Source organism: Colobus angolensis, unplaced genomic scaffold (assembly GCF_000951035.1).
Source record: "Colobus angolensis palliatus isolate OR3802 unplaced genomic scaffold, Cang.pa_1.0 Scaffold52, whole genome shotgun sequence".
Lineage (NCBI taxonomy): Eukaryota > Metazoa > Chordata > Mammalia > Primates > Cercopithecidae > Colobus > Colobus angolensis.
In genome coordinates, this window is record NW_012118710.1 from 4,591,220 (window position 1) to 4,604,477 (window position 13,258).

At 40.5% G+C, this 13,258-nt stretch overlaps 1 protein-coding gene across 1 annotated transcript in view; it reads left to right on the top strand.

Annotated features, from left to right (window-relative positions):
* WHSC1L1 (Wolf-Hirschhorn syndrome candidate 1-like 1) overlaps positions 1–12,943 on the top strand; it is a 144,211-nt gene extending 131,268 nt beyond the window's left edge. Inside the window, exons 20-25 of the mRNA XM_011960692.1 lie at positions 937–1,053; positions 2,850–2,991; positions 4,106–4,212; positions 6,106–6,310; positions 6,735–9,504; positions 9,537–12,943. Of these exons, the coding sequence (XP_011816082.1) occupies positions 937–1,053; positions 2,850–2,991; positions 4,106–4,212; positions 6,106–6,310; positions 6,735–6,976 (813 nt within the window). The 3' untranslated portion in view covers positions 6,977–9,504; positions 9,537–12,943. The remainder of the gene's footprint in view (positions 1–936; positions 1,054–2,849; positions 2,992–4,105; positions 4,213–6,105; positions 6,311–6,734; positions 9,505–9,536) is intronic.
* The last annotated feature ends 315 nt before the right edge of the window (positions 12,944–13,258 follow it).

Here is a 13,258-nt window from a genome sequence, read left to right on the forward strand (position 1 = left end):
GTAGAGATGGGGTTTCACCATGTTGGCCAGGCTGGTCTCGAACTCCTGACCTCAGGTGATCCACCCGCCTCAGCCTCCCAAAGTGCTAGGATTACAGGCATGAGCCATGGCGCTCAGCCAAAACATTCTTGAAATGACAAAATTCTAGAGATGGAGATCAGATGAGTGATTGCCAGGGGTTAGGATGGGATGAGTGGAGGAAGGATGGAGGAAGGGTGTGATTATAAAGGAGTGAGTATCACAAGGAATCTCTGTGGTGAGGCACCAGCTCTGTATCTTGATTGCATTGGTGACTACATGATCCTGTGCCTGCTAAAACTGCATAGAACTATATACAAACACAAATGCATGCATGTAAAATTGGTAAAATCTGAATAAAGTCTGGATTATACCAATGTCGGTTTTCTGGTTTTGATATTATAGTGTAGTTATGTCATTTGTTACCATTGGGGGAAACTGAGTGAATGTTCTCAAGATTTCCCATGTACTATTTTTGCCACTTCCTCTGAGTGTCAGTAATTACTTCAAAAGAAACTTAAAAACAAAAACAGTGCTCACTTGTTTCAGATTCAGATCTCTTCCAGGTCTTACCCCGAAACCTGCATTGCCACAAACTAGTAAAAGTCTGTTATAATATAGCTTCAAAGGCTAAAGTTAGCTTTATCCCCAGATCCCAGCGATGTACCACATGTTGTCAGTTGGACTATAAAAATAGTATTGTCAGCAAGAAAAGGCAAGCAGATTGTCACCTTCTGAGGCACTTATACCAGAAAAATAATGCCACCTGTATGCCTATGAATAAATAACCATTTCTTTCTAGGGTTGAAGTTATATTTTCAGGGTTCTCTTTAATTATTTTGGGTTATACATGCGTCATTAAGCAACGCTTTATATAATACACTGATTTTAAGTTACGTATTGCACATTTATCTCCAGGGTGAATTTGTAAATGAATACGTCGGTGAATTAATTGATGAAGAAGAATGCAGATTGCGAATCAAGCGAGCCCACGAGAACAGTGTAACTAATTTTTATATGTTAACTGTTACCAAGGTAAAATTGCTTTTTTTTTTGTAAGAAAAAGGGATTTGTTTTTGTTTTTGTTTCATAGTCTTAATTTGAACTCAGTTTCTTTGAATTTGATTTTTCTTCAGGCAGAGCATAATGATTTGCAGTAACTAGTGTGCTGCCTACTGTAATGTGCCAGTTATACCAGAGTACAAAAATGAATGATACTGAAGCTTTGCACATGTCATGTGAGACAGCACTGTGAGTGAAAATAAAACCAGGAGCAGGGTTAGCATATCTGGATTTTAGTCTGAGGTCTTTGTCAAAAAAGTCCTGGGTCTCAGTTTCTTTATTACTGAAGGAGAGAATCAACTCTGTGATTCTAAGTTATAAGCCACCATTATTAAAGTTCCACTGTAGCCAAAACTCCAAATTGCTCTGTGTATTAAAACTTTTTGGCAGGGTACAGTGGCTCACGCCTGTAATCCCAATACTTTGGGAGGCTGAGGAGGGCAGATCACATGAGCTCAGGAGTTTGAGACTGGCCTGTGCAACACAGGAAGACTGTGTCTCTACAAAAAATAAAAATAAAGTTACCCAGGTGTGGTGGCACGTGCCTGTGGTCCTAGCTCCTCAGGAGGCCGAGGTGGGAGGATCACTTGAGCCGAGGAGGTCGAGGCTTTAGTGAACTGTGATCACACCACTGCATTCCTGCTTGGGCAACAGAGCAAGACCCTGTCTCCAAAAAAAAAAAAAAAGGAGGAAAATAATGAATTCTGTCATAAGAAAAATGACAGTAAAACTGCTAGTTTAATCCCTGCAGTTGTAAGACCTATTTGATACACATTACATCCATTATCTCAGTTAACTTTTTTGTCAGTTCTCTCATTTACAGAGGACAAGAAGCTGATATCCAGCCATGATAAGTGATTTGTTGACTATTTTGTTACAGTTTTAAGAACCAAGACTAGTACCCATGTTTCCTGTGTTCTAGGCTATCATATCTCTAAAACTGAGATTCAGAGTGTCATTAAAGTAAGAAATGGAGCTTAAAAGTATTTTAACTGATATGTCATTGTTTGAAAGTTTTACAACTTTCATAAACATGTTTCATAAACATCAGTTAAAATGCCATTCTTTATGCTTGCTGGGATCTGGCTCCTTCAACCCTATCCTCCCTGCCAGTGGCCCCTCCAGCCATGGTGACAGCACTTGAGAGGCTCAGTTCTGTGGAGCTTATCCAGATTATTAGAGTTCAAATTCAGGAAACCTGAATATTCAGCTTTTTAATGTATTGTGAACTTTAAGTAAAAACAGAGTAAATAGATAAGCACTGGAGAATATAGCCTACACAGCATTCCTTCCATCAGACAGATCTCCAAGTTTTGTTTCTCATTTTTCTTTCTTCTTTCTGGCCTAAGCTGTCATGTATCCCCTCCTATACTAGTTTTGCTTCCTGCTTGGAGCAGAAAAGGAGGGCTGACAGCAAAACACCAGAGCAGTTATCAGAACTTTGAGCTCTCTAATCAGAAAATATCGTTCCTAAACCTCTGACCCACTAATCTTCTAAATAGCATTATTCCATGGTCTGTTTGTTTCTAGAAGCAAACTTAAAAAGCAACGAAATCCCACTTTATCCTAATTACTTTACTTTGACTTGAAGGTCATCAAATAAAGGAAAGAACTTAATAAATTGCCCAGGCAGTCTCACATTTTCTGATTTGTCAGTTGTCAGACACCAGCTGGTAGCAAAATGCTGCTGCCTGTGATCCTTGACTGAGTTGGATGTTTCTGGGAGAGACTTGATTTATGAAAAAGAAACCTTTCTTTTCTTTCTGAAGGATCGTATAATTGATGCCGGCCCCAAAGGAAATTATTCTCGCTTCATGAACCACAGTTGTAATCCCAACTGTGAAACACAAAAGTGGACAGTGAATGGAGATGTTCGAGTGGGACTCTTTGCTCTCTGTGATATTCCTGCAGGTAAAAAAGTGACTCGTTCCCCCATGCTTTCCTCCCTGGGGAGAAAGAATATCCTATAGAGCCAGGACATGTTTCTTCAAGGCTTGATGCCTAAGAATTTATTCAAATAAGAGGAAGGTTATATTTAGAAAACGTATTCAAATAAAAGGCAGGTTATATTTAGAATTGAGTGTTAGCTGCCAGTGAGAGGCAAAAATCTATAACCTCAGAAAGGAATTTAGTGAGAACTTTTATGTAAGAGTGGGTATGACAGGATTCTGTGTCCACAGTCCCGCTGAATGAATTCTCCAAGTAAGCTGCTGTCTGTACAGTGTAACCAGATGTTTTAGCTGTTGTTTTCTTTTTAAAACATATTAACAGTAATTAGCTTGTGTTAGCAGCAACTGGTTCCTTAGTTGCTGGGATTTTTTGTTGTTGTTTTCATTTTGAAAGATCATTCTGTTTCAAATTAGACATAAAAGCCTCTGAAGCCAGAGCTGTTGTTTTCATTTTTCCTTACCCATCCAGCATCTGAACAAAACTTGGTTTCTCCTTTGTTTAGTTTGTAGAAAAATAGGTGAGAAGAGAAATGCTATAGCTAAAACAGATTGAAACTGTGTTTCTAGAACTCATTGTGGATTGTTTAAGCCCAGCTAGAAGCAAGCTTAGGAGTCCCTAGTTTGAGTCCCTGGATTTGGTGTATGCAGTGAACCTTCATTTTGGATCTTTATTTGATCATAATATAAGGCAGTAATTACTGGAAATAGTATTGTCACAATTCCATGGTCATATTGTTCATTTAGAAACTAGTGTGAGTTAGCTATAGAAAAGAAGGCTGAACTAGAACCTATTCTGCAGATTCTTAGATCCTGTCACATTGGTTTCAACCACTGCTTTGAAAAGGACATGACTTCTTTTGAGGATGTGTAGTTTTGCTGTCCTTGTTCATGGGTGGGGATGTTTTTCTCCTTTTCTTTTTTTACCATCACTGTTATCAATGAGGTAGAACACTGGCAAGGGAAACGCCTTCATGCCAGAATGATATCTCTTTTTTTTTCATCAGGGGAGTGTGCCTGTGAGAGCATTTCTCTTCCCCATGACTCGAGTTTGAATAATTATTTCTCCTGTGTTTCAGGGATGGAGTTAACATTTAATTATAACCTAGATTGTCTGGGCAACGGCAGAACGGAGTGCCACTGTGGGGCAGATAACTGCAGTGGTTTTCTAGGAGTGCGGCCAAAGGTCAGTCTTGCAGGGGAGCGCCCCCAGCCAACAGGAGATAAGGAGTAGGGCTGTTAAGGAGTCTGTCTGGCTGGACGCGGTGGCTCACGCCTGTAATCCCAGCACTTTGGGAGGCCGAAGCGGGCGGATCATGAGGTCAGGAGATCAAGACCATCCTGGCTAACACGGTGAAACCCTGTCTCTACTAAAAATACAAAAAATTAGCCAGGTATGGTGGTGGGCGCCTGTAGTCCCAGCTACTTGGGAGGCTGAGGCAGGATAACGGCATGAACCCAGGAGGCGGAGCTTGCAGTGAGCCAAGATTGCGCCACCGCACTCCAGCCTGGGTGACAGTGAGACTCCGTCTCAAGAAAAAAAAAAAAGAAGTCTGTTTGAGTGTTTGTGACCATCTCAGGAACCTGCTGGCAGCTGGGCACTGTGGGCCATCAGCTGGGCACTGTGGGTCATCAGCTGGGCACTGTGGCCATCAGCTGGGCACTGGGGGCCATCAGCTGGGCTTATCAGACATTTAGACTGTGACTTTCCAAGGAAGCTTGTTTCGGTAAGGTCTGTTAGGTTCTGAGAATGTATTTTATTTCAGGTTGAATATGAAATTAGCAAAAAGCTAATTTAAAACTTTTTAAAAATCCACAAAATACTAAAGGCCATTGAATTATACACTTTAAAATGGTGAATTCTGTGGTATGTGAATTATACCACAATGAAAAAAATTAACAGGTTGCCTAAAGGTTGCTTGGATTTACCACTACCCTTGCAATTAAAAATAAAAAGAAAGCACATTTCAGTACTAAAAAAGTACATGAGGCAGGGCGCAGTGGCTCACGCCTATAATCCCAGCACTTTGGGAGGCCGAGGCTGGTGGATCATAAGGTCAGGAGTTCGAGACAAGCCTGACCAATATGGTGAAATCCCATCTCTACTGAAAATACAAAAATTAGCCAGGTGTGGTGGCGCACACCTGTAATCTCAGCTACTCAGGAGGCTAAGGCAGAAGAATCGCTTGAAACCAGGAGGCAGAGGTTGCAGTGAGCCAAGATCACACCATTGCACTCCAGCATGGGCAACAGAGTGAGACTCCGTCTCAAAAAACTAACTAAATAAAAATAATAAAAAGCACCCTATTCAAAAGTCAATGAAGGCCAGGCGCAATGGCTCATGTCTGTAATCCTAGCTCTTTGGGAGGCTGAGGCAGGCGGATTGCCTGAGCTCAGGAGTTCAAGACCAGCCTGGGCAACACAGTGAAACCCCATCTCTACTAAAATACAAAAAATCAGCCATGTGTGGCAGCACGCGCCTGTCGTCCCAGCTACTCAGGAGGCTGAGGCAGGAGAATTGCTTGAACCCAGGAGGCGGAGGTTGCAGTGAGATGAGATCGCCCCACTGCACTCCAGCCTGGTGACAGAGTGAGACTCAGTCTCCAAAAAAAGTCAATGAAAGGCTGAGGCAGGAGGATCACTTGAGCCCAGAAGTTTGAGACCAGCCTGGGCAGTATAGCAAGACCCTGTCTCAACAAAAAAAATTACAAAAATTAGCTAGGAGTGATGGCATGCGCATGTAGTCCCAGCTACTTGGGAGGCTGAGACAAGAGGATTGCTTGAGGCCAGGAGGTCAAGGCTGCAGTGAGCCAAGATTGCACCACTGCACTCCGGCCTGGACAACCCAGCGAGAACCCCATCTCAAAAAATAATAATAATAATAATAATTTTTAAGTCAGTGAAAACAAAACTTTATTTTTGTTATAGTATTTGTTGCAGCATAAGGCCTTCTGATGTTTTTAGGTAATTGTACAACAGATGAATTTAAATGAATGCAAGGTTGTAGGGTTTTCTGTCTGTGTCCAGCTTCATGCACTGTCTGTGATGTTTGAAGCTATGATCCTTTCTTTCTTGCCAGTCGGCATGTGCGTCAACAACTGAAGAGAAGGCAAAAAATGCCAAGTTAAAACAGAAGAGACGAAAGATAAAAACAGAACCAAAGCAGATGCATGAAGATTACTGTTTTCAATGTGGAGATGGTGGAGAGCTGGTCATGTGTGACAAAAAAGACTGTCCCAAAGCATACCACCTCCTATGCCTTAACCTGACTCAGCCACCATACGGTAAGCTGGACATTCAGGACCCTTTCCCTAACTTGTGTCTTTGCCAACTATGTGTAACTCAGAGTATATTCCATGCCATGGGATGGGATAGGAAATGTTGAATAGAGCAAACAATAGCAAAAAATTATGCTGGCAAAAACATCTTTTCCCTTACACATTTGGGATACCCTGTGGTTCATCAAGGATTGGTTTCTTGTATACTGTTCCCATAGGTGGGTAGTTGGTACCTATGGCGTTGGGTTTTGGCCAGTAGCTCACATCTGTCCTAAATAATACACCCAGATCTGTGTTTGGTTGAAATTTGGAGTTGTATTCAATTGAATTCCATCTCCAATTAGAGAAAAAGGAACCTGGGTTTTTCATGGGTTATCAAGACAGGCACTAACTTGGGCACTTCTTCTTCCTCCCCTTCTCCCCGAATTAGGAAAGTGGGAGTGTCCGTGGCATCAGTGCGATGAGTGCAGCAGTGCAGCTGTTTCCTTCTGTGAGTTCTGTCCACATTCATTTTGTAAAGATCATGAAAAGGGAGCCCTGGTTCCCTCCGCACTGGAAGGCCGCCTCTGCTGCTCGGAACATGACCCCATGGCTCCTGTGTCACCAGAATACTGGAGCAAGATAAAATGTAAATGGGAATCACAGGATCATGGAGAAGAAGTAAAAGAATAAATGTGTGGTGTCCCCTCCTTTCTATTTAAGTGAAAAAAGCAAATAGATCATGCATTTAAAAAGAAGAGACTGCTACAGTGCATACAGCCTTTGCCATCGGAACTGCCTTATTAAAGCCAAAATGGGAAACCAGTTCATGCAGGCAGAAGCAGTTGGTGGTGTCTGGTTTTTCTGTTTTGTTTGGTTGGTTTGGGGATTCTTTTGTGGAGGGTTAAATTCCCTTGGTCTTTTCTTGCCTTTTATTGTGCTTCAATGCCATTGCAGCTTGAAAAAGAAATGTTTTTTGCTTTTAAAATAAGAACAAAGAGAAAAGAAAGTTGCGTTAATGAGATAAATTTAAAGTCTAAGATGTGTTCCTTGGTTGTATAAAGCAAAAGTAGCCATCATTCCTTTATTTATTTTCATTTTTAGGAATTTCAAGAAGTGTAGTTCAATAGTCTAATCAAGTGTGTGTGTGTTTTAAGTAGGAATCTGAGAAAGCCCTCTAGGAAAGGGTGTGATAAGCTTTATATACCTCTTTACTGAGCAGTAGGTAGGCTCACTTCTCTTTCCCTTCAGAATGCTTTTCATAGACTTAGAGAAGGGCTCTATGGAAGTATTGAATCTGGCCTCTTAAAAACAATGCCTCGGTGAATTTTACCTCTGTGTTCTTAAACAAGGTGGGCTTTGTACTATGGTAACTTTACCTAGAAAGGTATATGGTGTGTTTCCTTGGTGGAAGGAAAAAGAGGAATGGATGTGCTCACTGATTTTTGAAACGTTCTCCATTGACATGGATGGTTTGGATTTTGGATGAAGTGTGTTTCTGTGGATATGAAGCATAGTTGGAATGGTCGCTCCTATTTTCCTGACACTGATAAAGGCAGCTAAAGGGGGATGAAGGCACAACCCAAAAGTTGTATCATATAAGCACCATTTTCTGTCCAGTTTTCTTGTAGACCCTGGTCTAAATTGGAAAGAATTACAGGCATTTTATTTTTTGTCTCTGTTTTCCTCTCCTACTCAAACATTTCTTTTGTCACCTGACCATTCAGTCATGTTTCCTGGTAAAACCACACAAGTGAGTTTGAATTGTATTTGAATAGATCTTTTTGGTTGAGTTCCTAATTTAGGGGGTGAAAGTTATAGGGGCATCCCCAGGTTACATGTAAAGAATTTCTATTATTATCCAGTACTTAAGATTGCTCCCACTGAGTAAGGGGAAGAACTTCTACTTTTACAGGGTACATAAAGAGCCACACAAACACACTTCATCTTAGGAAGCACTTGGAGAAAACTCCCAAGCAAGTCAGTGTTAGCAAAAATGGTTGACGGTGACGCTTGACACTTATAGACGCGAGTATACCAAGATGTCTGCTCACCAAACTCACTTGGCTTTTAATGCTTAGGAATATCTATATTCCAGTATTCCTTATATCAAATAATTAGTAATGTCAGACATTGTTGTAACACTGTACTAAGTAGAAGTCTAGGGTTAGCTTGAATGAACGTTAACTTTCTCTGTGAATTTTGACTGCTTACAATTGCTGGTACCTGGTAGCATTTATTTTCCCTCAAGTACCTAGTAACCTTATGAAGGTAGGGAGGGTAGATGCTCTACCACATTCCTTCAGCTGTATTGAGTGTTCCATTTGCTTATCAATTTAGAGCTCTTCTATGGAAAGAGGGTGAAAAGCTGTTTTGTGCCTCTTTTTTTGTATGTAAATGTGCAATTATACTGGATTTTCTCTTGTAAAAAACAACACTACAATTCTTTTACTGAAGCTCCTAAACTGCCATTTGCCTGACTTCAGCAATTCTGCGGTGACTCACTGGGCTTCCAATACTTCTGTTGATTAGATATGGTCCCAAAAGAGCAAAATGGAAAATGCAATCCATGTCACCAAATATAATTGCTACAAGTAAGATGAAATACAGCTCACCAAAACACTAAACTTTGCTCTTGAGCAATTATAGAGTTTGATGTCCTTTTAAAAAATAAGAAAACCTAGGTTTTATCATACTAAAATTTTATTTTGTATATGATGTTTGGTTTTTTAAACTTACTAACATAAGGATTTCCTTTAATATTCCAAATACAGTTCTTGTTGAAACAGTATCCAACATGAAATCTTATCTCCTTGCTTTTAGACTTAGTGCTATTTCCTATCTAATGACTTTTATACGGTAAGCCAGGGTACATCCCATATACTACAGATACCTTAGGGTTCAGTACTTTATGCAGCTTCCTCATTGTGTCACATTTTGTTTTCACAGCTGTAACAGAGCTCTGATGAAATTAAAAAATATATGATTAATAGGATTGTTTCACCATTTCAGAAATCAGAGTAGACAACAAAATAGCTGCCGGGTGCAGTGGCTCACACCTGTAATCCCAGCACTTTGGGAGGCCGAGGTGGGCAGATCATGAGGTCAGGAGTTTGAGACCAGCCTGACCAACATGGTGAAACCCCGTCTCTACTAAAAATACAAAAAGTAGCTGGGCATGGTGGCACATGCCTGTAGTCCCAGTTTCTTGGGAGGCTGAGGCAGAAGAATCACTTGAACCCAGGAGGTGGAGGTTGCAGTGAGCCAAAATCATACCACTGCACTCCAACCTGGGCGACAGAGCGAAACTCCTGGTCTCAAAAAAAAAAAAAAAGCTAACCATAGTTCTGAAGTCTTTGGCCATGAGTGTTCTTTAATGGTCTAAAAAGCGGTTTTAGTCATGCCGGTGCCAAGGAGCTCTCCTCACACCTCCATAGCGTCAATGTTGACCTATTTTATATATTTTTAAGTTGCAGATTATAGATACAGAAAGAGAAAATTGTCCTTTATGTGTGCATGAGTATACATGCACTGTGCCTGTGCTACACCAATGAAATATTCCAAAAGACACATTGCTCACTCATAGTCTGAAGTTGGTATTTGTTAACTTTTAAATCTATATGTGGTCAGTGTAAGTGGTTGGTTTTTATTCTTGTCAAACAATGAAATAACTTAAAGCAGCATGGGCTAATGGTGGTATTTTTTTTTTAACCACATGTTAATTTGTTGAAGGAAGAAGTGAACATAAGATTTTTGATAATCAGCCTAAAGCTTCAGAAATTGGATCAGTAAGAGCTAAAGATGAAATCCTGGGAAACCTTCCCAGGCACTGTGCAGGGGAGGGAGGGGCTGGACTGCCACTGCTGTGAGGGAGGAATGGGAAGAGCAGCCCCTGGCTGGGTGAGAAGGGCAGAGTGGATGGCCCTTCATTCCTGGAAGGCTGAAGCAACCAGAGGCAATGATTCATCTCTTTAATGTCTAATCAGGGAGAGATACAGGAGTTAGGTGAGTTTTATTTTCATTTTTGTTTTCACAAGTTCCCACTCTATCTTAATTCTCAAAAATGATCTGGCCTAATCTATAGAACTGGCTGAGTTTGAGAATCATTTAAAATTTGGAATTTTCTATACAAGTCAGGAACATACCTGAAAGCTAAAACAGTAATGGAGGCAGGGGGCTGCCCCCAGCTCCCTTCTGCCATTTACACAAAATATTTGAAAACATGTCTGTAAATAATGTTATAGAACTGAGATATTGAGTATCATGTAAAGGACCCTCAGATGGGACAGGCTGTTGAACAACTTTCCTAGATCATGAAGTGGAATTTCCTTTTTGAGTAGTTTCTTGCATGGTGTATTCCAATAGTTCAAACCCAGACCTACAGTTTGCAACCAGGCCATCTGTAGAGAATATAATCTCTGGACTGCCCAGGACTTGTTGCTTGTCTTTCATTTCATTTTAAATATAAAGCTCTTCCTTTAGCATTCACCTTAAAGTCAAGGTGCTGGCTGCCACCTGCCATGTCCTCTTACAAGATAAGAAAACAGTGGCTATGGAGCCCTCACGGCGGGGAAGCTGACATTCTATGTACTTCCACATGAGAAAAAGGACATTGGAAAGTTGCTTTATTTCTGGGCAGTGTAGACTAAAGTTACTTTTCACAAGGCTGATGCATCCAGCCACCCCCAGTTGTCCAAGTTGGTGCAGACATGAATTGATGAACTGAAACACTTTCCTTTGGCCTGGGGCCACCTAGAATTGGTCTCTGGTTATTTGTAAAACAAAAAGTAGAACTTGGTTCCATTTTCAGATGGACTAGGGAATACTATAATTAGACAGCTTTGCAATGAATTAACAAATACTGAAAAGTTGGAAATGTGTATATATTGAAATCTCACCAACTTTTACCTGGGGTGGGGTACCAGGAGAAAGGGGGTTATAATAGGGTAAGCGGGGGGGGGGGGATAATGTTTACCACAGGTACGAAGTAGTCACTTTAACATTGAGACCTCTGCCTCATTGAATTCAGGTTTTTTAAGTACTTGAAACTCTTCAGATTCTCCTTATTTTACAGTTTCTTTTTACATTTATGAAGTAGAAAGCATTGTTTTGTAAACCGTTTTGAAAATAAGTAGCCTAGTCTCTTATCCTCTTTAGCGTGGATTAAAGGTGAAGTTCTGCAAATGGGAGAGTGTTCATAGTAGATAGCTCGGATTGATTGAACACATTTGAGGAAGAGACTCCTGCATGAGATACCAGCATTTTTACAAATACTTCTTATGTACGTTCTTTATTTTGTCATTTTGTCAACCCTGTCCCCAAGCACATCATCTTTCCTTTTACTATGTCTATGTAGGGAAAAAAACAAAAAAATTGCACTTATGTTACACTCCCAAAATGTGGGTAATCTGTGTCTTTCAAAAAACATTTCTGTTTTTTGTTTTGTTTTGGTCAGTCCATTGCGTAAGTGACAAGTCTGGGTGCTTGTGGCACGTATGTATGAAGTGGGAGGGCGGTGAGAATTGCCTGTCCTTCAGTAGGCTGTAAAAGTAATTTACATGTAAGTAAAAAGGGAAAATAGAATAGATGCCAAAGTCATTTATTCAGTCCTTAAGTTTTCTTATGTGGCATTACTGCATCTGCTAGTTAGTGAGAAAGCACCCTAAGCTTTTACTGCTCCCCTCCCTGCCTGCCAACACACTTGATGTGTGCAAACAGCCCTCAAGTGTCTGTCAGATTACCTATATAAGGTATTGATAAGGTATTCTTGTCAGTTTAGAAATGGACTGGATAAAACTTACTTTGTTGTCATTCTTTTATCTCATTTGTCCTGTTACATGCCCTATGTTAAGAAAATTATATTGCCACTAATAACCAAGATGCTAAATGAGTATTACAACTGGCTAATATCATTTTTTATATACAAGGGTATGTGTATATTTGGAATTGATACGAGAAATTCATTTGTACCCATTTGAGTGATATTGCACAACAAACACAGATACCTACAGACTCCGTTTCCATTTTCTCGTGTTCTTTATGATGATGATCTTTGTAGATCGGTTATTTCTGTATTTTATCTGTAATAAACTTTGTAGATCCTGTGAACTGTTATTTTGCCTAAATCACTTGAGACTTGAGTCTTTAATAACAAAGCATCAATATTCACTAAAGTCAATCTCTTTTGAGTTTCTGTGACTTGGCTAGAAGCTCTTGACACTAAGGGATTAGTGTTAATTTTCCCTGGGGGTGTTCCACTAGGGCATTACTGTATAATGACTTGATGTTGCCACATAGACTTCAAGATATATAATATTTTGAGGATTTTGTTGATTGGCCTATGTTTTATTGCATAGTGTGAAATGTGTAAAGCTTGGTTAACCTGTATATAGATAGCTTATTGTTGACTAGTTACAGTGTATTTAGGATTGCCTGTAATATTTAAGCTTCTTTACTGATGTGTGTGCTGGTAGGAACATATAATTTTTGTACATTATATTTACTGATGTTGCCTTTTTTATTTTACAAATACTTTGGAATTCCAATGTGTTTTTTGCTTCCGTGAGGATTAATTTGGAAAGGTTTTTAATGACATTCCACTGATTTCAGATTTTGCTTGAGATTGACTTCAATAAATTGTCCTGTATGTTCCAAATTAAATATGTGGGCTTGTTCTTTGCCAGTAATTTTTTGCTACAACATTCTGGGTGGGAGGACTAAATGACACAATCCAGCCAACCTCAGCCAGTGTAGTTTCCTGCAGAATGCGGCTGTGTTGCTAAGGAACCAGGATCTGAGAGCGAGCTGTTTGGTTTTCCGTTTAGAGGCGAGGTCCCGGGAGAAGGCTGCTCCCCGCGGTTGTGTGGTTGGGGTGTGGAGAGGAGCTGTTCATGGACCGCACGCCGACCTACTCGGCTGAAACTGGGGCGTTGGCTCCCTGCTGAACGCACCGGAGGGCAGCTCCGCTGACTTTGC